The following is a 27,839-nucleotide window of genomic DNA, read 5'->3' as shown; positions in this document are numbered from 1 at the left end:
AAGAGAACAGGCTCTCTTCTGCCCTCTGCTTACCTTGCTCTGTTGCCACACCAGCCCTTCTGGAACAGGAAGTGCAACCACTCCAGCAACCCCCATGGGGCTGGGAAATAGGATCAGCTCCAGAAGGAACAGGCCGAGTGGGGAGAACACTTGGAACGCCATCTGGCTCAGAGGTACTGTGAGCTTCACCTGCTTGCAAGTTATATTTTGAGCTTTTTAGAAATGGGGAGGGAGATATCTATTTTCCAACCTACTAGGTTTTATTAGAGGAGCCAATCCCCACCCCCACCCCACCCCACCCCACCCTCCTTCCTTTCTTTCCAAACTCAAGCAATGACGCACAAGCCAGGGCGCAATTAAGTCTCCAAATTGTGCATTTTGTATGCTTTAACCCTTAATTAGAGTCTCTGGGTGTCGATCCCATTAGAGTACATTTGCCATCAATTTAAGCTGCATGTGCATTTTTATTTGCTAAAAAAAACCCTCCATCTGACTGAACCTCATTTCCTCACCATTATTCCCATGATGGTTAGGATGCTTTGAGTACAAAATAGTGCGATTTAGCAAAAAAGTGATTCACCACGGCAAACTGAGCAGAGGGAAGAAAGAAAGCCAACTCAGAAACGTCAAGAAAACTGCAACAGTCTTGGGATAGATTCATGAGTAGCAGAACTAAGTATAATATCAATAATGAAACTTTTCCAGGGTATACAGAACAGCAAAAAAAAAATCCCAAAGGGCAAAACATTTGCAAAAAGTCCCGCAAAGTACAATACAGATGAAACATATTCAAAATTAGAATGAGCCCTGGGACAAGATTCAAAATAAAGGCAAAATTTCACTACTAGCTTCTTGCAGTAGGGTGGGAATAACAAAGTTATTGAGTAGAAGCAAATGAGAAAGTCTGTAGTGGGAGTGACATGTTATAGGTTGCTAAAATATTAGAAGGCACAGAGAAAATCAATAGACTTCATTTCTCATAGTACTGGATAAAATTGGTTGTCAGTAGATTCTGTAAACAACAAACCAGAGTTATCCTTTACACAATGTAGAATTGATTTATGGCATTCACTGTCATAAGATGCAGTGAGGGATACTGCTCAGAGAGTTTTAAGAGAGGACAAGACAATTTCATTAAAGAGGGAAATGTCTATTAATGACTTGTAGTTAACTTCACGATATTGGAGCTGTCAGGTTCAAAGAGAACGTGTCACTCGGTGATGGGGGGTCACATATCGCTTTAAACCATAATGTGGTTTGACTAATTTTGTAACTCAAACCTTATGATTTTCTTAAGTGCAAGGCCAAATGTCTGGTTCAGCCAAGCCCCATTTAAAAACTGTGGCTTAGTATGATATGAAAAAAACCCCAAACATTAGGAGTTGAGGAACAAAACAAAATAATTAACCTTTTCAGTAAGATGCTCAACTAAATCAGACATTTAGGATAATCTAGTACAATTCAAATGTGAAAATATATCTAACTAAGGTATTTTGAAGAATGGGCTGAATGAACTATTCCTGTGTGAACTCATGAAAGATCTCAAGATAGGGAACTGAGAGGCAGGTATGTATTTTTCCCTCATTCTCCTCCAGTGCTATTGACTGCTTATGCTGTTACTTCTCCAGCTTCCACCCACTACATTTTCTTCCTATAACCAGGACAGTGTAAAGCCCTGAAGTTTCTCTCTTGAGATTTCTAAACATTTATTGTCAGTGAAAACTGAAATTCCCTTTCATTGTTTATAAAGTAGCACAACCATTCTTCTGATGGGCCTCTCTCATCTTAAATAACTTCCTCTAGTCAATTTGAGTCCCATTCCTGCATCTATGCCAAGGTCAGCTGAACACCTCTTCTCTCCCCAAAAGAAAATTTAAAGTTCATAGTCCACATGTAGGCTTACCAACTTTTACTGCATCTCTCTTCCTCACTTTTTTTACCTCCTCGTCACCAATTTTTTCTCCCTGCTTTTGCCTTAGTAAATTTGCTAAGATGGCTTTTCAGCTTCTTTGGTACTTCCAGACAGGCGGTTCCCAGAGGTAACGGTCAAAGTATCACATAGTTATTCCATCTTAGGAAAAGGAAGATTACAAATGGAAAATGGCATTGCTTATAAAATTGCATGAACGAGGCAGAAAGGACTGCATAATAAAAGCCTTATCTGAAATGGATGAGAAGTGCAAAACAGCTTGAGAGATTGCACAACAGCCAAAAATTCAACTGGGCTACAGCAAGTTCTCATGGGCTCAAACAGAATTTTGGATCCTGGATGTTATCTTCTGCTAAGAATTACTTCCTTGATTCATTCTTGTTAAACATTCATCAGATTCTTTTCTGTTCAGCTAAGCAAACTTAAAAGTCCATGTAAAGGAATGAAGAGATGGCCCTGGGCCTAGGGAAGGAATGAATAAGTGGTAAGAGGGGACTTGCAGAAAACTAATTTACAAGCCATAAGAAAAGGGGAAGGATGAGAAAGAAATTTGAAATAACCCCACTTTGATTTTGTTTAATGTAAGATGGGGCAGAAAGAAACTTCGACAGGCTTTCAAGATTCTGTTATTCTATCTTACTACAATAAATAGCATTCCCCAAATCTGTGTCAGGTCTGTTTCTTCACTTGGCCTACTGTGAAGGACTGACAGTCCCCTAATTAAAACCATACAATTTGTTTGTTCCACATCAACTAGCACGTAGATTCAGCCGAAGCAAGATTTACTATATTTCCTTTAATTTGTCTGGACTGTTATGTCTTAGATGGCAATGAATGCACGCTTTCCAAAAAGACATAGCTTGAGAATATGAAGCTTAATATGAAACCATCTGGTTTATGGCTCTTTCATTAACTGCCATCTCCTGTACTGACCTATAATTTTTATAAATAAATTCTGGACTTAAGTGACATTTCCTTCTAAAAAAGAAAAAAATAAATCTCTCAAGGTTCTTAAAGTATTAAGTTCCCCATTCAAGTATATTTTTCTTCTCCCAATGTTTAACACTTTTATTTGTCAAATACATTGTGCTTACTTAAATAAAAAGCAGAGAATTGTAATCTAGGCAAGACGACACTGAGGATCCGTGCTCCATAATGAACATGAGAGATCGCCATTTTGACACAGCAAGAATGAGTTTTACGCCATGTTGGAATCTTCATTCACAATTGCCACAGGTTCTTCATGCTCATTAGAATTTCTTCTCCCCTTCTTAGCAGCTGATTTCTTTTTCTTTTTTTCTTTTTGTTCCAGGTTATTCAAAGAAAGCTCATCACTCTTCTGAGTAATATGCTTCAGCTAGAAATATAGAGAATGTCATCAGTCACCTACGGTAGCAGAGATTCACCATGCAGCCAGTGGAACACACACCAATGCATAAACACATCCAAGGAGTAGATAACATGAAGATTTGTAGGCAGGTTGACATCCAGTGGTTTCTCAGACCCAGACAATACAAGGTCTAATAAAACAGCGACTAACTACTCATGATATTGGAAAGACAAAAGGTAAATGGCAAGCTGTGATTCAAGATAAAAATCTACGATGTGTCAGTTATTAAATATCTGACTACAAATACACATCTTGAAAAAAGTCAATGTTGTTCAAAGGTTTCTCCCACCCAGTCCAAGCAGAGTTATAGCAGTCAACACACATTAAATATAAGTGGTACCGTTTTTCTGCAAGAAAAGGAAGAAAAGGGAATGTTTTCCTCCATTTGTTCTTATCTTCCAATGTATCTACCAGCTATTTTTAGTGTTTGAGTCAGACTTTACATTTGTTTTATAGCAAGTAAAAATGTTCATCCAAGGTAGAAAGAAGGACGGTAGATCAGTCTGCACACAAATTTACTGTGTAACTCTTTTCCTACCTTTAATTGCTTATTCGCTGCAAGATGGTGTTAAGTGACTATTATACAGCGGTAGGAGACCTGTTCATAATGTGACGACCACAATTCGATCCCCAGCAATTAAAAAGGGCTAACTAGCAGGTGACATGTAAGGCTTTTTGGCAATGTGTAACATAATTAGACTACAACTAGGAACATTCTTCATCATCAGCCACGCTGGCTAAAACAAAAGGGAATTAGATTTTAACAATCCTTGAACTCCTGGCTTACAAAAAAAAAAAATCTGAGTTGATATAAGGCATCTTCCTGATCATAAGCATGCTTATGATACCCTTTTCAGACATTGTGGCTGCTCAATTCATTTTTGACACGAGAAAAACTCATGAAAACATATGTACTAAGCGTGAGCCAGAAGTCTTCATGGGAATTTGGTTCAATTTATGATTCCCACAGATATCCCAATCCATACACTTCAAACCAAAACAAATCTCATTTGTTTTTACCAGTTTTAGTGACAATTTTGTAATATCTGTTGTTAGGATGACTGCATCTTGTTTCAGTTTTATTCTGTAGAAAAAAACAGCTTATTGGAGCTGTTTGGTCCATGACAACTCATACACTATTGTTATTTGCAGTACAAATAAATGATGGGGTAAATGCACATAAGTTCTATCAGGATATAATGTGGCACTATGTTCCCAACAAAACTTAGCTTTAAATACAATAGTCCAGTCAAATGGTGCTGTACTGAAACAGCAATTCTGTACAAAGAACTGTATACCAATTTGCTCTCTACAGAGCAAATCCCTCCAACTTTAGTAAGACTTTTCAATTAACTTGCAGAACTGTTGCTGTCTTATGGGGCAAAAGGAAAGGAAGAGGAGGACTCAGACATTACTTGATCCTCCTTGATAGATTCCAGTACAGGCTCTGGGCATTTTTCTTCTATGATATTCTTCTGCCCCAAATCCTTTTGTAAGAAGAAAACTCACCAACTATAACCAAGTGGCTATGGCACAACTGTAATCTTGGAGCATGGACAGAAGGAGCTGTTTTGCTCTTCTGTGTTCAATTAAGCTGCCCTGCAGCTGTTGGTTCAAGGACACACAACTCAGCTGAATGCCTCACCCCCACCCATTTCTGCTTTTCTAAATACTGCATGGTGACAAGAAGCTTGCCCTGATGGGATTTAAAATTAGCAGAAACATCGGCTCTGTTCATCTGAAACTGAATTTCTACTTTTGATAAAAGAGAGGCTGCGTATTGTGGTAGCTTGTAAATGATGCATAATAAATATTGTGAGCAAAATGCTACAGAGTGTTTGTGCTCATCAGACAACTTGAAAATCTGTATCAAAATAGGGTACATCAGTCTCCCTCTCTCACACACACACGTTCATTCACAAACACAGACACCACCCATACCAGGTACTATGAAAGGCACCAAACCATCACTGATATTTGCAGCCCTCCATTTTGGGGGGTTATGAGAATGAGGGCTGTAGACTAGGAAACAAAAATTGAAACAAAAGAAAGCAGTAACTTTGCATTTGTATTACTAAGATGGTAGAAATGAGGAGGGTAAGAAGTAAGTGAGCCCACCATTCATCTTTGGTAGGCACTTTGCCAGCCTTTCAGTCATCGGACCTTTCAGTCACCCAGGACCCATTGTGGCTGACCTGAAAGTCACTGTTCTTCAAATAAAGTCAAGTCAGGGGGAGATTCCAGTGTGAAATTGCCAAAGTAGAATTGACCACAAAGTTACATGGTTTATGAGTCAACTGAAAGGCCCTCTCTTCTTCTAAATTCATAAATTGCTATAGACAAATGGGGAGACTGTGCTTTTCAGCAACGATTAAAATTGCATGATCAGTAAGCTTAAGCCGTGTATTTGAGCTTAAACCAGGACACCAGACAAGGAAACAACTTATATCCTATGACTATTTCTAAAGCCCAAGATGGCCATGAGTAAGACAAGAGAAATAAGAAGCTTCTCTTCTTAAAGCTACAGTAGCATAAAAGTAACAAAATTAAGATACACAAATATAACATTTCCATACTAGTGAATGTTGTGTTCAGTGTGCTAGACAGAAAAGTAGATTATGTGATGATAGCCTTTTATGCCTCTAAAACCTACACCATAGCCTGTAAGGTACCACTACTTTTTCCAATATGGTGGCTTTCAGACAGATCTCCAACTGTTCTAATACCAAACCAGCAGGTATCAGAGAAACAGAGCTCCAGAGTATTCTGAGACCATCACGCTGACTAATGCTGTCCTTGACCTTTAATGCTCCAATGTTAGCAACTTTCTACAATCCAAGAGGCAATGAGGTATTTCAAACAATTCAGTCCAAGATACCAAGAGGTTCGTGTACAGGTATGTCCCCCAGGAGAGCAGCATCTGTGGGGGGTGTATATGTGTGTATGTGAAACAGGCAAAGTGACAATCGCAGCATTGTAATTGTCACAAAGGGCTAGCGGTTTAATTATAATGCCCCAACCACCATCTTGCCTGTTTTGACCCTTCTCTGGAGATGCCACTGCCTAAGGATACTGGGGCACAATTGTCTAATACAGTTTATTACAGTTCTCTGCTCTAGTCCACAGATACTTCTATTCTAAGCGTCCTGCCAGCCAATTTAGAAACTTACTTTACCGTAAACTTACTTTACAGATTCAGTAAACCAGCATGTCATCACCATTCAAGGAGCCCCCAATGTTTAGAAGAAACGTAACAGTAGACAGGGCTTTCCAACTGAAACAATGTACCCCAAAAGGGAGGATCCCATCTCACCAATGAGTTGCTCCTTCGAGCCAAAAGCTTCACATCTTCAACATTAACCGTACTCCGTTTTCCGTGCCTGTGGGAAAGAACAAGGGACCAGGTCACAAGAAGATTGCAGGAAGACTGTCTGAAACAAATGAATCTTAAAATCCTGCCAAGAAAGTTGCTTAAGTGCCATGGAGTCTTTCGTTCAAAGCTTTTCTACAGCTGCTAGGTACGTTAACCAAGTGAACCTTTTTATACAGTGGCAACTAGATAATGTTGAAATATCACTGGGATCGTGCTTTCACTGGAAGAGTCCTGATTTTACACTTCTTTTCAAGAGTAAATTGAGAATCCTCACATCGAGTAAAGCATACAGTAGAATCCTTCTTGAACTGTACTACTTTGAATGACAAAGAGTAGGAAATCATATTCTGATGTTCGTCTGTGTAAAATGAAATGTTCCCCTGTAGCAAACTGACACACAGTGGAGAAACTTAGTTATCAGATTACTTCTTCCTACTATAACTCCCTTCACTGATGATAGGAAGCTGACCCAATTACTTTTCTTTTTGTGTATTGTGTTTGTAACTGTTCTCTCTTCACTGCTCAAAGTCTGTGAGGGTTGGGGTGCATTATAAATTGTATACAAGCAACTTGGTTTAAACTGGGAGAAGAGCAGATCTTGCGAAATATAATTTCTGATCTACTAGTTTAGTGTTTCATCTGACTTTCCAATGCTTCCTGAGACTCTAAAATAAAATTAGGATAAATGGAAGTGAGAGAGAAGGAGAGAATTATCTCAGCAAACTCTGGGAAAAAAATCCTGGATGAAGATACCACTTGCTATTAAAACCAGGTTCTTTGTGCGTCATTCAAGTCCCGCTTGATTTATATATTAACACACTTGCCCATTATATAAAGACACTGATTTAGAACTGTAATTTGCAAAATGAAAATTGACTTTCATTAACCCCCAAAATGAACACAAAAGCAGAATGTAAACGGAATGAGATAATGAAAAAAAAGGATGAAATTATGAACAGCTGGAAACAGATACAGAAATAGATGGTCTGATCCTGTGGCAGTCTTGTATTTTTAAACAAAAAGAACAAATATGCAATTTTCTACCAGTAGCAGGTAGAGGAGAGGAACAGAAAAGGCTAGGGTGCTGGTGGATATATACAAGAGCCTTGGAATCAATGAGGACAGGTCTGAACCTGGCTAAAAGATTAGAAAAGATTAGAACACCTACCAACCCAAGCATTGATCAGTTACCTCACTGAAGCCTACAGGACACCTTGCTGCAAAAAAATGGTTGACTATGAAAGCATGCTTTCTCTTTGTTCATTAACTAGCTCCTTCTTGGTCCACCCTTTTCTCAAGAGCTTGGCACCAGTTACAGAAGTAATTTAATGTCGTTATTAAATAAAATGCCAATTAATGCACTGAAATAGAGTGTCAGAATTAATTTTAGACCATCCCTGCTAAAAGGCAGCTGGATGAAAGCAAGAGGCTGACCAACAGCATGCTGTAAGTATGTTGATACGGCATTCAACACCATAGGTCCGTGTACTCAAAGCCACCAGCAACGAAGTCTTCAATGTCTTGCGTGAGCCACCCACTGGATTCACACATCACACTAATTTGGTTGCTGTTCACTCGGCGCAATATGTGCTAGCTGTGACTTGTTTAACAAACTACGGTTTAGTATGATGTGAGAACACAGCCACCGCTTCTGCAGGAGTCCCTGAGATGAGCATATTTGCTAACACAAAGGCAAAACCAGAACAGCAACTTTAAACAAGAGACGGCACGTCGCCGCCTCCAGCGATTTACGTGAGGCAAAACAAAACCAAATGGCTTCATAAAATAGTACCGCAAAAACAGTTTACATTATCTCCAGCTCTAACCTGCAAACAGGAGCACCATCACAAACCACTCACTCACCACTGCTCAAGAGGCTGCATCTGTAAAGGAGACCCTCCGACTGTGTCTGCTGTGGCTTAGGCACATATCTGCAGGCAACTACATTAGGCAGACTATAGTATACTCATAAACCATTCCCAGGAAGCAAGATTCAAACAAAAGCTTTATTATCCTGATGGCAATTTTCTGTACAGTTAAACTGGCTTCCAAAGCAATTCAGGAAAATGGAGTGTGTATACATGCAGATCTAAATGCAAAATTTGGCAGCCGTAAAAAATAAATAAACAAATAAAGCTAAACAATCCAGAATGGGTTTTAAAGTCAAATATCAATAACGCTTCAGAAGAATAGGAGGCTGAGATAAGAAACTGTAACAGGTTCAAGAAATACTGTGCCTTCAGGAGACCAAATATTAGAATCCCTGGCCACAGCACACACACCCTATTAATGCCGTCTATTTTAAGAAATAGTTTAGCTAGCTTCCAGGAGAAACAGAAAAAGAAACAAAAATATTTTTCTAGATGTCTTATTAGACAAAGGTACTTGTTGATTATTTTTAAGTATTACCTCTTTCAATAGTACTTACTTGGCAAACATTTCAAGGTCCCTTGCAAAAATTTCTGAAAAGGAAAAATAAAAAGTATCTTAAAATGTTTTTCACTTGAAAAGCAGAGTCAATTTCAACTGGTAACATACGAAGTTATAGGTAAAGCAATCTGGCTTCCAGTACTATCATAAACATATTTATTTATAAACAACCCCAGTTTGTTAGTTTAGCTGGGATGAAAGCTACGCTGGTTATATAATAGCAGCTCTGTAAGTTAAGGAGAGATCTAAAAACACATCCCAGAAAATTTAAAGGCAGTGTATCAAAGACAAAGTAACTGAAAGGAAAAGGATCTTACCCACAGGGATAATTATTCTGAACAAAAATTCCGGGTCTTATTAACCAAAGACTCTGGATTTGATCTCCAAAAGGTGCTTCAGAGTGCACGCCAGCACGAACACAGCACCTACCTGCAACACCTTAAAACAGCTGCATCTTTTCCTCAGATTGCACTATTCCAAGTGTCATGCTTGCACTCCTGTGTGTCCTGAAGCACGTTTTGAAGATCAAATCCATAGTCCGTGGGGGGATGACAAAATGTACACGACATCATCACGCAAACGCCATGATTCGCCTATTTGCATCAGACATCAGGACACAATGACAGCTTTTGTTTTACAACATCACCACACAAGCATAATTATTTTGGCGACATGTGGTTTGCTATGGATACTGTTGCCCACTCGTGTTAATCAAAGTATTATTATTTCTATGGATTGTGATGGAATTTTCTTCCAAATCAAAATACAGGGAACCATGCAATTTAATTTCAGTCTGGTTTTTCAATCAGGGCTCAGCTCTTCAGAATACTTGGAGTACCCGAAGCCCTGCCTACACCTGGCTTACTCTGATATGGCCACATTTTTTAGACGTTTCCTTAACCTTCGAAAGGACTAGAAATTCTGCTTCAAAGCAAACACTGTATTGAACCAAACCTCACATTGTACAGAACACAGAGACGCTTGTATAGAAAGCAATGTTTAAAGCAACTGTTAAAGAACTCTAGAGCACGTTTGACTTGTGGTTCAACTGATTTTGCAGAAGGATCTGCGCATTCCCTCTAGTTTTACAAAAGTAAAAGATGTATCTCTAGGTAATATCTAATTCCAGTTCTTTTTTTTAAAGAAATACACTGAGCAGATAAGGAAAAGTACCGCATTGCCTAAAGGTGATCTCAGAAACAGCTGCGATGGCTTGTCTGCTAAAGCAAATGCCTTTATCTTCAGCAACTTCTTCACACAGACGGGCAGCAGTGTAATGAAAAGCCGCTTTCAACCTCTGGGAAAGCCAAAACATTGTTAAGGCGGAAAAGTTACAATGTCACTTTATACACTGGTGTGCGTATATATCATACCAGGTCTTCAAACTATATAAACTGAATAAACAATAAATAAATAAATGATGTATGATGGTCAACCCAGACACCAAGGTCCTCCGACTGACAAATCTGAGAACTGGGGGGATGCAGAGAGACCAGGAATTTGGGATTTTACATCCCCTTCAACATATTATAATGGCATCCAAATCCGAAAGCAAAGGACAGATGTATTTTGTCCATTTGTTTCCTAAATGCATAACCCGCTTCATATTTTTCATAAAAATCAGCATATTTTGCAACAGCTTTTTAACTGCCTTGTATAAAACACTTGACACACACACGCATGCATGTATGTTGGGTGCGTATGTATTGCAGTATGTGTACATATGTGTATATATGTGTGTGTGTATGTATATAGGGTGTACCAAAAATCAGGCCTCCTAGACAATTTATATCAAGTACGTTAAATATTCAATTTGACTGCCATTTGCCTCTAAACACTTCTTTACTCATTTGATGCGTGGCTTTTTAATGTTCTTAGGTTCAGAAACATTTTCTCTAAAAAAAACAAAACAGTGCAATTGGCCAACAGGCCTGACTTTTGGTACAACCTGTATATGTGTATTCATATATATATATGTATGTATGTGTGTCTCTACGTGTATGTATGTATGTGTGTATGTGTGTATATATATATATATATATATATATATATAATAGAAAAGAATATATATATATATCAATAGAAAATATATACGTGTGTGTGTGTGAGTGTATATCTGTGTGTGTGTGTGTGTATACATACACATAACACTCCCTCCCTCAGCAGCAACAGGAAGAGTGAAGAAAATGTCACTCCAACCACTCTCATTCCCAACATTTCGTCCTCAAAGCACTCTGCCCATGCTCAAGGGACACTTTTGCACCTGGCTGAGGCCACGCCCCGTTTTGCAGCAGCGGGATTACCTCCCTCCCCCGGGAAACTCCCCTTTGCACACGCTCAGAGGCCCCCTCCGCTATCACTTCCTCCCCGCTCCCCCAGAAAACCTCACGGAATATTTCAACAACCCAAGAAACGGCACTCTGCACGTACTCAGGGGCGCTCTCTCTCTCGGGGGGGGCAGCGATGTGCACCTCTCCTCGACGGAGAATGAAACCCTTCACTCGCCAAACTGCCTCTCGACCGTGGCGGGTAAACAATAAAAGCCGAATCACCGGGGAGAGAGAGAAAAGGCCGCAATGGAGGAATCATAATTCATAATAATAATTATAATAAAAAGGGAGCAACGGATATTGCGCCCCCCGCGCAAGTCAGCCGCGCCCGCCCTCTGCACATGCTCTGGGGCGCCCTTTCCCCGGACGCGTGAGGAGAGGAGAAAGCGGCATACCTGCGCCTCCGTTTCCATGGCGGCCAAAATGGCGGCCGCGTTTCCCGCCTTTTCTCGCCTCAGGCGGCGACAGCGGCGCTGCTGAGGGCGGGGCGAGGGGGCGGGGCCGCCGAGCGCGGCACTACAGAGCCCATCCGCCTCCCCGCGGTCCCAGGGCGCCTGGGCAGGGGCGACCGCGCCCCCTCCTGGCGCCCTCCAGGGTTACAGCCCCCATGCGGAGGGAGGATGATGGGGCTTGTGGTCCAGCTGTGGAGAGCGGCGGGTGGGCGGGGCTGCCCGAAAGCGGCGCGAAACGGAAAAGGGAATAAAGTGACAGAAAATGAAAATAAAAACGTCAGTGAAACACTGCAATGCAGAGCGAAACGAAAGCAAAAACGTAAAACAAAATATACAGGATGACAGTGTAGATAAAAGAATACTAAAAAAAAAAGGTAAAAGAAACTATAAAGAGTGTAAATAAAAGAACGTAAAATAAAATAGAAAGGATAAGAGAGTAAACGAAAGACTGAAAGAAGGTAAAACAACACGTAAGGAATAAACATGCGTGCGAATTAAAATAAGATAAAAGGATAACAGTGTAAATAAAAGAACATAGAAGAAACGAAGCATAGCAAATATTAAAAAATAAAATAAAAATAAAGTAAATCTCTTTTAAAGCCGCCTAGGCGCCAGCCTCCCTCCTCAGGGCCTGAAATAACCCAAAGAAAGCCTTTTAACAGGGTCAGCGTTCGAAAAGGAGGTGTTGCCTTGGGACTACACAGCCCCATCATCCTGGGCCAGCTCTGGCGATACATGGGGAACCGTAGTCCAAGACGTGGGGGTCTCCAGAGGCCCAAACCGGGCAATTTTGGGGCCGAAGACCAGATAATACGCTAATCGAGAAGGAGCCAGCCGGGGTGGAGGAGCTAACTACAAGTCCCATCATCCCTGCCCTTTGGCCAGGTGTAACCCTTGCTTCCGGACATCGAAGCCTTGGGCTTTCTTGCAAATTACTACGAAATGGAGGGCGCTTTTATCGATGCAACAGAGCGAAGACACGTCGGAAACGAACATTTATTTCAGCAGAATTTCACCATTTTCGGTCTACTTTATTCTGGATTTGCACAAGACACCGTAGGGACACCGTTACAAAAAAATAGAAAATAAAACCTAAAACTGGACATCTGGGGAAATGCCCCAAGGCGGGGAGACCCCCCTCCCCGACGAAGCCTCCGTGGGGTTTCCACCCTCTAGGCGTTATAGGACGAAGACGAGACGGTGCCCCCGTGCCCGGTCCAATTGGTGTGGATGAATTCGCCCGGTTTTGACAACAATTCGTAGGTGTGGGCACCGAAATAATCCCGCTGGGCCTAGGAGAGAGAACGCACAACATTTTGGGTCAGCAACTTGAGGTTTAGGAGTTTGTGACTAAAGAGCTAACATTAGCTGGGATTGCATTCACACAACCACGGTGCCAAGCCAAACAGGGTGGCTTCCAAACAGGGGGGATTTCCATTCCCAGAATCCTTAGCTGGCTGGAGAATTCTGGGAATTGAAGTCCATGCCTCTGGAGAACGCTCTCTGGCTTATGCACTTTCCCCGACGGGGTGCTAGACCGACTGTGCTATTGTGGCTTGTACAACAAGCAATGGCTAAGAGCGAGCGTGAGGCGGGAATCTAAGCAAGGTGTTCAAATTGCAAGGGGTCTTTACCATTTTTCCCCCTTTTCTTCAGGATAAGAAGAAGACCCCAAAGACACGTTGCAAACAAGGAAAACGGAACTTCCCCAAATCTGGCCACACTTTTAGTTAGAATCAGAATTAAGCTGGGATTCAGCTGCAAACAAGCTGGGGGTTTCAGGGAGGAAAAGCGAGCGGGCAGAAGCGGGAATAAGGCATCGATTGAGTCACCCATTGGGGGAGATGGGCGGCGTACAAATTGAATAATAAATAAATAAAATAAAAATCAAGGCCGGGTGAGTTTCAGATCGGCCTCCGTTCATAAGTTACTTACCTGAATCAGGTTAGCGGGTAAAGTGCCATGTCTGTACCCATCATAAAATGCCAGCGCGGTGGTGAAGCAGGGCATCGGGATCCCCAGCTGGACGCCAGTGCTGATTGTACGTCGCCACGAATCCTTGGGAAAAGACAGAGGCGGAGAAAAATTAATTTTCTGGGCAAGATTATTTGTCCATCTAGGACAGTGTTTCTCAGTCTCTGCAACTTTAAGATGGGTGGACTTCAAGTCCCAGAATTCCCCAGCCAGCACGCTGGCTGGGGAATTCTGGGACTTGAAGTCCACCCATCTTAAAGTTGCAGAGATTGAGAAACACTGATCTAGGACAATAGATAAACCAGCTCTCCTGATATCTAAATTTGAAATATAAATAAAAAATTAACAAACTCCCAAATCCTTCTCTGCAGGTGCCTGTGGAATCTTCTGCCCCGAAAGCAGACTTTCTGCCCCCAAATTTGAGAACCAGCCTGAACTAAAGATGCCACAACAGAGCAGGCAAAATCCCCCCCAGCAGATGCAAGCAGCGTGCCAGGAAATCAGATGCAGCCAGAAAAACGAATTATTTTTTGCATCCTTTTTCTTGGAACCCACTAAAGGCAATTTAAAAAAAATCTGAAATATTCCCTCTTGCTTAAACATTCCCCTCTCCACGTTTAGTCCACCTTCCGGATTCAACCGTACATTTTCACACTGTGTTTTCCACTCACAGAAGCCAAAAACATTTCCACTGGAAATGGGAAGCCTCTAACAAACCAGATTTTGCACTGCGTAGAAACTTCAAACTGCTCACCAGGTTACATACCTGACAATTCTCCACCGCCGTCTTAAAAAAGACATCTAGTAGTAAATTTTGGAGGTCAGGGGTTCGGTCAAACGCTTCTTTGATTTTGCCCAGGAAAACACTGCCCAGGAGATATACAAAAATGGCTATTAAGAAATATTTAAATGAATAAGGTGGAAGGATCAGGATATTATACTGTAGAGTTTGGTTGGGAATCAGTACCCAAACCTGACTTACACAGAAACCAAGAAGTACAATTCTGTACCTACCTAGGAAATTTTACCCTGGATCCAGCAGGACTTACTATCAGGTAAAGACAGAGAGTGCTGCTGTTCCTAGCTTCATATTGCAAATTTTGTATCTAAAATGCATTCCTCTTTAGCGTTCTGGGTCATTTAAATCACTAGAGCTCCTATGATTAACAAATAAGGATTTATTTCAACCAAGGGACAGCCCATATTCCTTGGCGCCAACATGAAATAGAAAAACCTAGAATTTATTCAGGACTATAGCTAGGGAACCCTGCTGCGCTAATTAAAAAAATACTGTATATATTATTACAGAATCTTGTATATTCCTTTCTGGGATTGCTACTGATATAAACATTGTCCAAAGTTAGTGCTGTATGCTTAAGAATATTTTGGCAGCCTTAAGGACTAGAATTTTGAAAGCAGCGATTTTCAGAAAGGGAACTTCTGCCATGTTCTATCTTTGCTTTTCTTTAACTCTTGTGGAATGGCGGCGGCACCGTCTCGACTATACGTCCGGAATGTTTGACCGGAGTGGTTACTCTGAGTTGCGCTCAGAGCTTTCACCGCTGAACGTTCATCCTCCAATTGGTTTTCTGTTCCTGGCTCACCTCCGAATGATGCAGCCTCCACGCCACATCAGCGCAATGGCACCATAATTTAAGGTCCAACCAAACTCCTTGGCAGCTTGCCTCAGCAACATGAAGCCCTGCGTGTAGGAAATGATCTTGGAAGCGTAGAGGGCCTACATGAAGGACACCACCAGTTAGAGAACAGCACGCATACATAATACTAACCATGGTGTGTTGTAAACCATACTTTGTAAAGCTGATCCATAACTAAAATAAAGGACTTTGATTCTGACTAACCACAGTTTGCTAAGCAAACTATTGGTGCCCAGCTTGCACATCTTACTAAGATATAATGGACAAGTTCACAAATCACACTGAACAAAACCCCCACAAACTAGCCATGTTATGATTCAGTGGGTTGGCAAACCCACATTTAGGAAGGAACTCAGCAAAGGTTAGGGGATCCTGAGATCATCAGAAGTTTTGTTCTATAAAACAAGACATCTTTGATGATCTGCGTTTCCCGAACATGGTGCCCTTCAGATGTTTAGGATTACAATCAAGAGTACCATACTTCAGATTGGCACTAGATGGCGGCAAGGAGTTGCAGAAAGTTCTCACTGTCGTCACCTCATGGTGGTGCAGAGTTTTGCAGCTGAGACACAATATGCTACAACTTTCAGCAAATTGTGCAATCACGGAGTTACGGAGAGAGCCTATCGAGGAAGGCCGGTCTGGCTTCTGCTCCGGCAAAAGTCCCTTTTATTCCCATTTTGATAAAAACGACAACCCCAGCGAGGCATCACGCCCACTGATGGGAAAGGCAGTGCACTCACTTGACGGACGTCCTCCAGAAACGCTGCCTTATTCCCGCTAAATGGCGGCTTTTGGGGACCACTCAAAAGTTTGCTGGCTTGCACCCTTTCGTCCTTGAGCGAAGACAAGCACCGGGCAAAAACAGCCTCCCCTTTGGATGGGAAAAAAGCCACATTATTCCTGACCACTCCGGGTTAAAGGCAAAACACCACTAAAGGCAATTTCAAACAGAACAGAGGTGTGTTCAAAAACAACTCAGATGACTCTCATAAGGAAAAACATTAAACTTCACATAACAGGAAATTGGAAACACAACGGAGCTGTATAATCAAATTGCAACTGTGTTTTCTGGTTAAACCCAGGCAGATTCCTTTCCAGAGGAGCAGCTAAGTGGTTGCAGCAAAAGGAAAAAAACTAGCTTTACTCCTTCCGACAAATGATTTAGAATAATAGCAGCCTACAGTTAACACACACACACAGAAAAAGGGCGATTTGCACCACCAGCTCAACCAGGTCATTTAAAGGCCAAGTGAGCCCTTACGGGTTAAGCTTGCTCTCGTTCACTTTTGCTAGCTTTCGGTGGCTTGGGGATTTACAATTCCCTCCCTCGTGCGCGTCAAGGCAAGGGGTCACTTCAGGATCCTATGCGTAAACATGTTCTTCCAACCCCACTGATGAGAAATAGGATTCGGGCTGGGAGGACAGAGTGAAAATCCTGCAGCTTTTTGCCAGTCATGGCGGGCACGTGGTTTTCCTCCACCCCAGCGATCACCGCTAACCCCTCCTTTGCAGAAGAAGAATGAATCGGCTTTTTTCAGGAAGTTGCAAGTCACGCTGATGATAACAGGTGGGGCAAACCCAGCAGAAATTCACCTGTTTGGCAGCGCGGCGCCTCCAAAGAAAAGCCTTCCCTTATCGAGCGGATCTGAATGCTTTCGAAAGTATTTTAGTGCGGCCAGGGGGGAAAAGAACAAATAGCATTCCTAAAGAGCGGGTGTGTCCCAAGCAGAAAGGAAGGGTGTAGGGTTAATCAGAGGAAGATTTAAAAGTTCACAGGAATCTTCCTTGACGGCCCAAAAACGGGGAGATCTCCTGGCAGGCTCGCAAGAAGAGCAAATGTGCAGCCAAGGAGGCTAGTTACCTATCAGAGTAACGGGAACGCCATATTCCAGAGCAGAAATTGCTGTCCATTTCCCAGTCCCTTTCTGCCCAGCGCTGTCTCTGATTTTAGGAAGCAGGTGTTTTCCGTCGGCATCGCGGAATTTCAAGATGTCGGCTGTGATTTCGATCAGGAAGGAATCCAACTCCGTCTTATTCCAGTCCTGAAACACCTGGGTGCAAGAGGGGTGGGAGGGGGAGTCAATCCCTCCATCCCCATAGAGGCCTGCTGTCTTCAGCCCCAGATTGTTCATCTTCTCAGACTCTCCTTTCCCTTTTTTAGTAATGTTTTTAAACTGATGTTTAATGTATTTATATATATTTACGGTTTTAATGTTCTGTGTGAGTCGCCCAGAGTTCCCCCATTGGGGGGAGATGGGTGGGGGAGAAATTGAATGAATGAATGAATGAATGAATGAATGAATGAATGAATGAATGAATGAATGAATGAATGCATGCTGGGCCCAAGGAAACCCCCTCCCATCACTGGGCCGACCACCAGTACCCTTGTGGGAAATATATTGCCCAATTAAGTTGGGGTATCTAAGTTCCTGATACGACCATAATCAATCAATCCATCAATCTATTGTAGGAGTGATATGCTGGTCCATGACCACAATCAGTCCCCCCTCCCTTCCTCCCATCCATCTATCCACGTCATTTCAGAATGGTCTCCCTCTAACCAAGTCATCCAGATCCCACAGCCCCCCTTGCTCCATTCTGGAGACTCACCTTGGCCATCTCATCGTGGTCCATGGCCAGTACATCCTTCATAAGGTGGTAAGCCTCACAGATCAACTGCATGTCACCGTACTCAATCCCATTATGGACCATCTTCACGAAATGTCCAGACCCCTCATCTCCCACCTGTTGGACATGGGGAGAAGGGACCACATCAGGAGGCATTGTAATTTTTGCTGGGTTCAGGATCTGCTCGTTAAGAGGGTCCAGGTTTAAGAACCGGATCAACCCTGAGAGCACCAGCCACACCCAAGTTCTGTTGGGTTTGGCAACCCAGAGATGCTTCTGACCAAGTGTGAAGCTTTTCCCCTTTCCAGCAAATATCTCCATCTTGCAGAAATGCAATCCAGCTGAAAAAAAAGAGGTGAGTTGGAGACGTCCTGCTCTAAAGTCAAGCTGGGACAAAGGATGACGTGACGTCCCGGCTCCTAGGCTGACTTTCACCACAAACCCTTCCGCCTAGAACTACGCTACATCAAAGCTCCAGAGATGAGCGTGCTTCTTTTTCTTGTATCTGCTCATTCATTTCTCTTTTCTATCATGCCCGCTTAGGTTGCATGGCACAATTGTAAAAGATGAAGTGCTGCAAATGTGTCAGGAGGAAGGGGGTCTGCACGGGTGCCTGGACAACATACCAAAGAAATAAAAACAATAGGAAGGGATCTGAGGTCAGAAGCATCATGTTACTCTGATCTGAGTTGCTAGACTAGAGCTCCTCTAGGCTCCATCTTTCTGAACGGCAACAGCCCTCCAAGAGGGTCACCTTTTGCGTCTGCCAGACTCACCCAGTCACAACACGGTTCTCCAGTCCCTACTTTGGCTGCGATACTCTGAAATATTGTCTTGATGTGAGGCCTGCGAAGAAGGAGGTGGGGAAAGGAATTAGCAAAATGCACCCAACTCCTGCCAGCATCTAATTCCTAGCAGCCTTAAGATGAAGGACGGGGGAATAGTTATCCCAAACTTTTGAAACACGAACCATGCTTCTTTTGCTCCGCCGGGCATGAGGGAGGGTCCATACCGTGCTCCTTCTTCACCCCCGCTCACCCCGCTTCCCACAAACAAGATGCCTTTTTCCTTGAGTTCCCTGCAGCGTCTCTAAAGGGGAGAAAAAGGGGGGACAGAGGGAGAAGCTGAGTCCTTCTGCAAAGAGACGATTGCAGGGGGAAATAAGCTCATTCAGACTGAAGCATTTCTCCCACTAAACACAAGACTCCATTTCTGAACAGGGGAAAGATGGCTGAAATCCGGCTCGTTTAAAAACAAATTTTTTTAAAAAAAGAGGAAAATAGCTAAACATACTGAATTTCCTGAGCTCGGCTGAGGGAAGCTGGGCTCATCCATCAGGGCTCCGAGCTCATCAACGCAAGAGTTTCGAAGCAGACTGAGCAATTTGATATTTTTCAAGTGAAAGTAGCCCGAACACAGGATCATAAAGTTTCCTCTGCAAAACCCATTTTGTGCTCCTCGGAGGAAGCAGCAGCTAGCAGAGACCTACCGTGCTATCTCTGTATTCCGAATTTCCTCCGTCGATAATGATGTCTCCACGACACAACAGCGGCACCTGAAAACACAAAGGACCCGCCATAAATAGATCCCACTACAGCCGATCAGTAACTTGCTATTTGAACCCTGGCATACAGCTTTAGTGATTTGGACTATGGAGGTTTATTAAGCCCAACCCAGAGGGGTCTCCTCACCAACTTGTTGATAAAGTCATCCACCGCGCTTCCGGCCTTCACCAGCAGCATCACACGACGGGGTTTTTTCAGCTTTGCGACCATTTCTTCTAAGGAGTGAGCTCCAATCACTTTTGTCCCCTTGGCCTCGTTTGCAAGGAAATCGTCCACCTTAGAGACCGTCCGATTAAAAGCACATACCTGGGCAAGGAAAGGAGAGAAGAAATCAGAGAGGAAACCAGGGAGGTTGGCACTGCAATTATTAAAATGCCTATTTTCCCAGCTTTCTCGTTGCAGACTAGGAAAGTCTTCCCAACACCAAGGCACTGAACGACCACCTGGATTTTTCTATATTCTCTTTTCCCAGCAAAAAATATTCCATATTTATTGAATTATATTTACTTATTACTTAATCATGCAGACACAAAAATATTACTTTCTACATAATTTGTGCCATTGCTTCACTGCAGAACGACTGGCTGAGGAGACAATCTCAAGGAAGTGAGTCAAGCTACATTTTACAGACAAATGTTCTGAGAGAATAAGAGAAATCCTCTTTTAAACTCTTTTCCGCTTCAGTTTTTTTAAACAGCATCCAGTTTATTATAAAGCCAATAGGAGACTGACTGATTTTCACATTTTAGATTCTTTAATCGGGCCACAACAATGCTATGAGATGCCTAAAACTAAAGACTGAAAAGCTACAATTTTTTTTAACACAGAAGAAAAAGATGTTATACAATAATTAACAACCGGTTGTGGAACATGTCACAACAGATTATTGAAGCCACATTTCAGAGACATCTGGCCCGAGAGACGTCCAGCTTCTGTGCCTCACAGACCATTTTGCACTGAATCGGTGCAACTCAAGGTTTACTCACCACAAAACCATGATCGTTCATGTTGAGGATGAGATTCTGGCCCATGACCGCCAAGCCGATCAAGGCGATATCTGCTCTGCAAAGAAGCAGCATAGAAAAGATGTTGAAATGGCAAGTCAGTTCCAAAACAGGCTTCTCATCCCTCTGTGGCAGGCACTCCATGAAATGCCCTTAGGTTACTCAAGCAAGTAAGCCCAGCTACAAAGGGAACCAAACTAGAAGCACTGGAATTGTTAGCATATTATTAGTAAATTATCCTACCATCTCTCTGCCAGATGCTCAGAAACTGTCTGTCCCCTGGATAGGATGCATCAGCCCATCTTATATGGATATTATAATTATATATTCTTGGCTTCCCCCATCAACCCTAACCCCACACTAAACCACAGATCATGGTTTACAAGCCACAAAGGGGGCTGGGGGGTGTGTCAAATAACACATTAGGCCAAACCCACCAAGTTTCATCAGAGGGACTTGCGAGGCCCCAAAGGTTGGAGTGCAAAGAAAGAAAAAAATGAAAATACCCATAAGAAGCAGGTCAAACCCAGGCAGGATGAGAGTGTTTGCTAAACGCTCAACCCTCCAGGAGGCGGGGATGGGCTTGCGACAGCGTCTTGCCACAAAGAGGAATCAGGAAGTAAATGGGATTTCTTAATCCAGCCCGCTTCTCCCTCTTCAGCCCTGGCACCCAGTGCCAAGGCAGAGACTGGCAGCTGCGTGGTCCTCCTGCACCAAACTGGGTTGGCTTTAGAAATCAAGGAGGGGACGGGAGAAACTGCAGGCAGAAGTTCTCTCTTTCCCCAAAGCAAAGGAGAGGGTTGCCGGGACTAAGCTAGCTCTGAGCTCAGAAAGTCAAGAAAACCACTTGGGTGTGGAAACATCCCTGCTTGGGCAACGCTGGCGTTTCTTCCTTCCCTCTCTAGGTCTTAAGCCGATTTAATCCAGAGGCCTGGCAACAGCCCTGGCGGGATCCGCTCAAGAATCAGCCTTGGGTTTTCACAGGGCCAGCCCCACATCTCTGGGGTCCGGAGGATGAGACCGGCCTCTCCCGCTTCGCCTGCAACTGGCCTTCAGAGGCCTGCTGCCCCAACCCGCCCAAGAGAGCGGCCATTACGGTCTCTTGTGGCCATGAGTTCCACAGGCTCGTCGTTCCCTGTGAGAAGAAGGGCTTCTAATTCTATAGGAAACTGCTGGTTTTTCCTCTAAAACAATCCCTTTTCAGTTCCTCTCCATGCTTGCCAATCCTGGCCACATTCTTCTCTTGGGTTAACCCAGTTTGCTGGGTAGGCCTCAGCTCAACACCCACGTCAACCAGCCATCCGAACCACGGTTGATGATCGGCACTGACTGAGGCCCCCCCGTGGACCAAGCCCAACCAAACCAGAGTCTGGCTTGGTCTGGGGTCTGGCCCAAGCCACGATTTGGCGGTCATAGCCATCTTGTGGGAAAAAAATTGGTCTGAGGTAGAATTAATTGGCAGCTTCAGCTGCACTTTTGGGCATCCACCCCCAGGCTCGAAGATTGGGTGTTTCAGCCAATGGGAAGCCATCCCAGAGGACACAGGTTGGAGGGAGAGCCAATGAAAGGAGCCCCAAATTGAGCCACCTATCCGCTGAGGGGGGGTGGGGGTGGGGATGGTATATAAGGGGGACCCCAACGCAGAGCTCTGTCAGAATTTTGGAGGGTGCAGCGGAGGAAGAAGGGAGGAGGGAAGAAAGAGGCGCAGCCCCCCAAAGGGGAAAAGTGGGCTGAGTCACTGGGGGAGGGAGAAGCCACTGCCTGCCCCAGAGCTCTGGGTTGAAGACGGCGCTCTGCTCCAGCCGGCCGGCCCAGAGTCCTGAGGCGGCAGCCCAGCAAAGATGCCCCTCATTTGGCGCGCTCCGGCCGAGAAGGCCTCTCTCCCCCAGGCTCCCTGCCCGGGGCGCCCCAGCCTCGCCTCCAGCGCCCTGCCGAGTCTCCCCGCGTCTGACTCGGCCTGCTTCGCCCTCGGGGCCACCCCGACTTCCCGACCCAATCACAAGCTCCCACGTCCTTGGTCTCCGGCTGGTTCTTTTTGGAGGGGAAGGGGGGGCTGGCCTTGGGATGGGATGGGGGGTCCTTTCTCTCTTGGGCCCGCTGAGATGCGCCGCTGACTCGAGGGCGCTTCGCAGGTCCCCGGCGCTCTTTGGGCAGCCCGGATCGGCCTACGAGGCTCCAGTTCACCCGGGAGGGGGGGTCTCGGCACGTGCCCGACGCAGCCCCGCCTCCTTCCCCGCCCACGCCCCCCGGGAGGCACCCCCCGCCTTGGGAACCGGCTCGGTGCGTAAAGACGCGCCGGAGGGTGCCCGGGGGGGCTGCGGTCCCTGCGCGCCGCCTCGGGGGTCGGGCCGGGGTTCCTCCCGCGGGGGCGACCGGGACCGGCCCCCGAGGCTGGGCGAAAGCGAGCGGCACTCACTCGGCCATGGCGAGGGCGAGCTTGGCGATGGCGGGCACGGCAGGCGAGCGAGGCTCCGGAGAAAGGCTGGTCTCGCAGGGCGAGGCTTCCTCTCGGTCTGGGCCGCCCACCGCGGGGAGGATCCGGCCCGGCGCGCCTCGCCCTTTAAAGCGGCGCGGGCCGGCCTCTCGCCAGCCGGGGACGGGGGGAGCGGCCGGGCAAGGGCGCAGCGCCCGCGGGCAGCCGCGACAAAGGTGGAGGAGAGGGAGGAACCGGGGTCGGCCCACTTTCGCCCGATTCTTCGCCCAGCTGCCTCGCGAGGGCCGCCTTCCCTGGGGCGGGGTGGGCCAAGGAGCGCATGAATGAATGAATGAATGAATGAGCGAATGAATGGTGGGCGCGGAAAAAACCCTTTAAATTGCAACCTTTGTAACGCTTCTTTGCATTATGCTGGTTAAGCCGCCTGCTGCTTTTTCGGTGGCAAGAAATGGGACCGCGCGGCGAGCGCATGGCGGCCTTTTCCTTTCTCCCCATCTGGGGAGGGGGGGAAACCCGGACGCCCCTTTTCCTCGTCCCGTGGAAAACTCCCGGAGAATGGTCCTCCCGTCCTTGCGATTTGGCTCCCGTCGCCGGCTCAGACCTGCCAAATCTTGCACCGCGCGGGAAACCGGCCTAGCCCTCCCAAGCAGGAGATGGCGGCGGGGGCGGGGGGTTTCTTTAGCAGCGGCCGCCTTTCCGCGCCTCCAGCGAGTTGTAGGGAGCGCTAATGGGGGGCGCGCCCCTTCCCCTGGTCCTGGCTACCGCGGCCTCCCCCTTCGCATGCCGGCAGGGAGCCTCGGCGGGCCGCTGGGAAGGCGGAGAAATCCGCCGGCGTCGCGAATTCTCATTTTCCAACACAATTCGGGGGGCCAAATGCCCCCCGCGGGCCAGCCGAAAAGGCAGCCGGCTGCGGAGATCCTTGGCAGGAGGAGGGGGCGCTTTTCTCGCCGGGCAGCGGGCATGCGCATTCGGGGCTGGTGGGCATCGAAGGCTGGCAGCATAAACGTCATACCAACATACTGTAATTGGATTCTGCGTTTGTTTTCCTCTCCCTGCCCCGTTCCTTCTTCCTCTCTGCGTTCTGTCACCTGGGGGCTCCGTAGGGTTGGATTCATCCCTCAGCTGGCAAAAGCCAGATGTGCTGCCCGCTCTTGCCAAGGTGAGGAGTGACACAGCCCAGACACCCCCCACAAGAAGCGGGGAGGACCCCTTTCGCAGCACCCCAGCTAAAAGCCATTTACGCCTGTCCCCCTCAGGAACAGGACTGAGTAGGGTGGCAACGGGGAAAGACCCTAAAGGGACTGTACTCAACGGGGTGGCAGGAAGGGGGTCTTTGTAAGCGGGCACCGCAGTGCAAAATGAAACCACGCCTTGGTAATACACTAGTTGAATCTTTATTGTTTTCCACCTCGTTCACTAACAGCTCAGTGGTGCAAAGTTACCATACACGGAGTTAGATAAGAGTATCTGCATTGCACACCTAAAGGCTATACAGTAACATGGTTCCAAGTTAGTACAAATACATGAAGTATATTTACAGTTTGTATACCCAAGCTCCAAACATCAGTTATATTTACAAAATAAAACATGGGTTGCCGGGGCGCGGGCGGGCAGGGCAGGGCGGGGCAGAGCAGGGCGTCCAAGAAGGCAGAAATTAATCATGTACAGTGTTCTGAATGGAGTCCTTCCACCGGGAAGGAGGAGATCAAACTTCCGATGAAACCGATTGGTTGCAAAAGGCCACTTCAGTTGTGCAGCAAAGGCGGGGCGGTGGAGTGGCAGGTCCGGGTTAAAAAACAAAATACGTCCGCTACGAACGTACGACGTGAGCGAGAGAGGCCACTGCAAAGCGCGCAGGGTTCGGGTCAATAAATAAGGCAGAATTTGGGATCGGCCTGGCCTCGCATCCGTTCTCCTGCTAAGCTTCCAAGTCCGCCCTTCGCCGTTGGCCCGTCTGAAGCAGCAGGCTCCTTCGAGGGCGCCTGGATGGAGTAGGAGCGGCCCCACCCCAAAGTGGCCTTCTGAACCAAAACCGGACATTTTTGCTCCTATCCCCCCGCCTCCCGGGGGCGAACGTTTCAATCTGAGCGAGGAAGCACGGCGTTAAATACATTCCTGACGCTTTGGAAAATCAAAGGTGCTGCCACGGATGGGGAGGGGGGAATGAAAGGAGACGCGGTGGGTTACTGGGATCCCTGGGTGAACTGAGGTCCTGTTTCGGATACATTCAAGCAACCTTCGAGCAGCAAAGTTAGTTTTTTCTTTTCCTGTCCTTTAAAGCAGCATGTTAGAAATAAAACAACGTGAACGGAATGAAGAAAATCTAGTACCGTGGGAGGCTTGGGCAGACACGGGATTAAATCACGGCAGAACGTATGACGGGAGAAGGGAACGACGAGTGTTAGGGTTTATGTACAAGGGAAACAGAAGCACAAAGACACGTTCCTTTACAAAAAAATACAAATTAAATAATTCCCGTAAGTAATGCACTTGGGAACAAAGCGAAAGAAAGGGAAATGTTTGCTTGGGAAAAAAACACCAGGAATTTGCAGGAGGGGCTCCCTGGGCGAGCCTCGCCAGGGCTGACTTGCAGCCCTTCCCCAACCCTTTATAATTTAATGACCAAGCAGGCACCAGCCGGAAGAATTAAAGTCTGCCGCCGTTTGCCAAGAATGGCTGTTTTTTTAAAAAAATCAGTCGGCTCTGATTGAATCAAAGAGGTACTGGTGATTCTGAGATCACGATCGGGGTAACAGCCCTGGCATTTCCTTAACTGAGAGATCTGCAAAGGAGAAGGACGGGGCCCCACTGAAACGGCGGGGCCTTGGAGCCGCAGGGCCCGCGCAGAGGGTTGGCTGGCCCGTGGCGGCGGCCTGCAGCTCCAGACGGCGGCCCGAAGAACTGGCCGGCTCTAGGGCCGCGTTGGCTGGTTACAGATTCCGCCTTTCCTCTGCTGAAACTCAGAACGCTTTTCGCCAAGTGCAGGGGCGGGCAGGCGTTTCTTCCTCTGTTCGCTTTGTGAGAACCGGGGGGGATAATTTGCCCATCTTAGAGCGCACAAGGAGGGACCCCTGGATCAGATCTAAGACTTCTGAAGGGAAAAAAATCATTCCCGCAGGTCAATTTTAAATCGTCCATTGCAGAACCAAACCCCGAGTGTCTAAAATAAGCAAGGGAAGAAAAGAAGATTTACACTTAACCTCTTGTTCACATGTGCTCCACATACAGATTGGCCCAAGTTGAGCTGAGAAGGTGCCCTTCGTGTAATCCTTGGCCTCATTCCCAACTTGGGTTACGCTGTGCCCAGAAGAAACCCCTTAATGCTTCTCTAGAGCTCCTGTTAGATCCAGCGTGATTTTTCCAAAGCAAACCCTTCACAGACGAGCTTTGTTCCAAGCTCAACAAAGAAACAAAACATTTAGTGGAGACGTACTATTGCCAGAACATTTCCTTTTCTGGCTCCAGACAGGTTCCCCCCACCACGGTGGCAGCGACAGGGACTTCTCGCCGTGCCCAAAAAAAAAATGAACCCATCGTTAAAGCCACCGCAAAATCCCCCCGGCTCCTGAACCAGCAGCCTGGTTGGTCTGCATGTGCCCGTGCAGGGTGGGCGCTGTGTAGCGCGTCTGCGGGAGATGAAAGAAACTCTCGTCGCCGGGCTGGGAGTTCCACAGTGAGACTCATGTTTAGGGAAAGAGCCCAAAGCAATCAAAGAAAATGCATAGCTAGGTCCCGCTTCAGGACGTGGACTCCCTTCCATGTTCCCTTGGCTTCTGCAGAGAATTGGCACAGAAAATGCTCAGCAAATCTTCCCGACTCTACATCACGGCAAACTCTGTGAAGTTCCACGGCAGAATTAAAAGAGGATGGATTCCCCACCCCTCCTGGTGACCGCCGATTCCCAAACAAAGGGATCCAAAATAATAAACGGAGAGGCAACGTAATTGTGGAAAGGAGATGCCCCAAATTCAGGCTGGAGCCTTTCTTTGAGAAAACTGGTCTGGTTACTTCAAGTTGCATGAAAAATCAAATCATCGACATCCAGACAGAGACAAACACATCATAGAGACCAGGACAGACGACGTCACTTGGGGTGAGGAACCAAGTGCCCGAACAGAAAAAGCAAAACAAAACATTTCTTTTGTTAAAAAAGTCGTGCATATAAATCTGAACCCCCCACCCCCACTTCCCCACTCACCCCGACTTTCCCCCCCTCCCATCGTTTATTCTTCGGTTTGGCCACATGCGATTATTAGTGTTTTCGACACTTGAAAAAGAAAATGGTTGCAATAGTGATTTTTAAAAAATGGGGCAGGGGGGGAGAGGAAAGAATGGGAGAAAGTGCCGGAAGGGAGCCAAGTTAAGCCACGGGGTTACATACAAGGAAAGAGAGCTATTCAAGAACCACAGAGAAATGAGAGGGGGTGCTTTATCTATAGCCGAAGATGTATTCGGGAGAAAATAAAAATTGCATGGGAATTCCCTAGGGACTCAGTACTTCAGCTGCCCTGAGAGTCTTCGGGCGAGTTTGGACCTGCAGAGGAGAAAGAGAAGGACGAGGACAGGGTGAGAGCAGCGCTGGTCAAGGGATCGCACCCAGCACACAACCACAACTATCAGGGCAGGGGGACCTGGGTTCAAGTTCACCCCCTTCCTCGAAAGCTTCCT

General features: G+C 45.8%; 3 protein-coding genes across 22 annotated transcripts in view; all 3 read right to left on the bottom strand.

Moving 5' to 3' along the window:
• Positions 1-190: 190 nt before the first annotated feature.
• Positions 191-12,332, bottom strand: CENPS (centromere protein S). Of its 2 annotated transcripts, XR_015795483.1 has the most exons (6): positions 11,849-12,332; positions 10,297-10,420; positions 9,122-9,155; positions 6,634-6,700; positions 3,025-3,287; positions 191-2,071 (listed from the first exon to the last, which is right to left on the bottom strand). XR_015795483.1 is itself a non-coding variant. In XM_007420087.4 (5 exons), exons 1-5 carry the CDS (start codon positions 11,864-11,866, stop codon positions 3,129-3,131), a joined length of 402 nt encoding a protein of 133 aa, XP_007420149.1. In that variant the 5' UTR covers positions 11,867-12,332; the 3' UTR covers positions 2,972-3,128. The 2 variants fall into 2 exon arrangements, 1 of the variants encoding a protein (XP_007420149.1); XM_007420087.4 differs by lacking the exon at positions 191-2,071 and having other exon boundaries at positions 2,972-3,287.
• Positions 12,333-12,915: 583 nt separating this feature from the next.
• PGD (phosphogluconate dehydrogenase) lies at positions 12,916-23,283 on the bottom strand. Of its 2 annotated transcripts, none has more exons than XM_088136809.1 (13): positions 23,154-23,283; positions 20,720-20,795; positions 19,860-20,039; positions 19,658-19,723; positions 19,139-19,257; positions 18,945-19,014; positions 18,151-18,285; positions 17,402-17,591; positions 16,281-16,411; positions 15,484-15,617; positions 14,646-14,745; positions 13,841-13,963; positions 12,916-13,197 (listed from the first exon to the last, which is right to left on the bottom strand). In XM_088136809.1, the coding sequence occupies exons 1-13, from the start codon at positions 23,159-23,161 to the stop codon at positions 13,078-13,080; spliced, it is 1,452 nt and encodes a 483-aa protein (XP_087992935.1). In that variant the 5' UTR covers positions 23,162-23,283; the 3' UTR covers positions 12,916-13,077. The 2 variants fall into 2 exon arrangements, with proteins under 2 accessions (XP_087992935.1, XP_087992936.1); XM_088136810.1 differs by having other exon boundaries at positions 20,720-20,790; positions 23,154-23,273.
• Positions 23,284-24,549: 1,266 nt separating this feature from the next.
• KIF1B (kinesin family member 1B) overlaps positions 24,550-27,839 on the bottom strand; it is an 83,705-nt gene continuing 80,415 nt past the window's right edge. For all 18 annotated transcript variants that reach the window (XM_025163141.2, XM_025163149.2, XM_025163157.2 and 15 more), the window contains one exon: positions 24,550-27,705. In XM_025163141.2, coding sequence (XP_025018909.1) covers positions 27,663-27,705 — 43 coding nt within the window. In that variant the 3' untranslated portion in view covers positions 24,550-27,662. The remainder of the gene's footprint in view (positions 27,706-27,839) is intronic.

Source organism: Python bivittatus, unplaced genomic scaffold (genome assembly GCF_059951505.1).
Source record: "Python bivittatus isolate LINGU-HERP-01145 unplaced genomic scaffold, Pbiv_v1 ctg000090_np1212, whole genome shotgun sequence".
NCBI classification, from domain to species: Eukaryota; Metazoa; Chordata; class Lepidosauria; order Squamata; family Pythonidae; genus Python; species Python bivittatus.
The sequence above is the reverse complement of the archived record's forward strand: the minus strand, read 5'-3'. Positions and strand labels throughout refer to the sequence as shown.

Excerpts from the sequence above, each read along its gene's own strand:
- CENPS (XM_007420087.4), bottom strand. Across the intron at positions 6,701-9,121 it reads GACCTTGAAATGTTTGCCAA|GCACGGAAAACGGAGTACGG; the intron begins GTAAGTACTATT and ends TCTTTCCCACAG. Across the intron at positions 3,288-6,633 it reads CTCGAAGGAGCAACTCATTG|CTGAAGCATATTACTCAGAA; the intron begins GTGAGATGGGAT and ends CTATATTTCTAG.
- PGD (XM_088136809.1), bottom strand. Across the intron at positions 20,040-20,719 it reads TGAACGATCATGGTTTTGTG|GTATGTGCTTTTAATCGGAC; the intron begins GTGAGTAAACCT and ends TTCCTTGCCCAG. Across the intron at positions 19,724-19,859 it reads ATGACTTTATCAACAAGTTG|GTGCCGCTGTTGTGTCGTGG; the intron begins GTGAGGAGACCC and ends TTGTGTTTTCAG.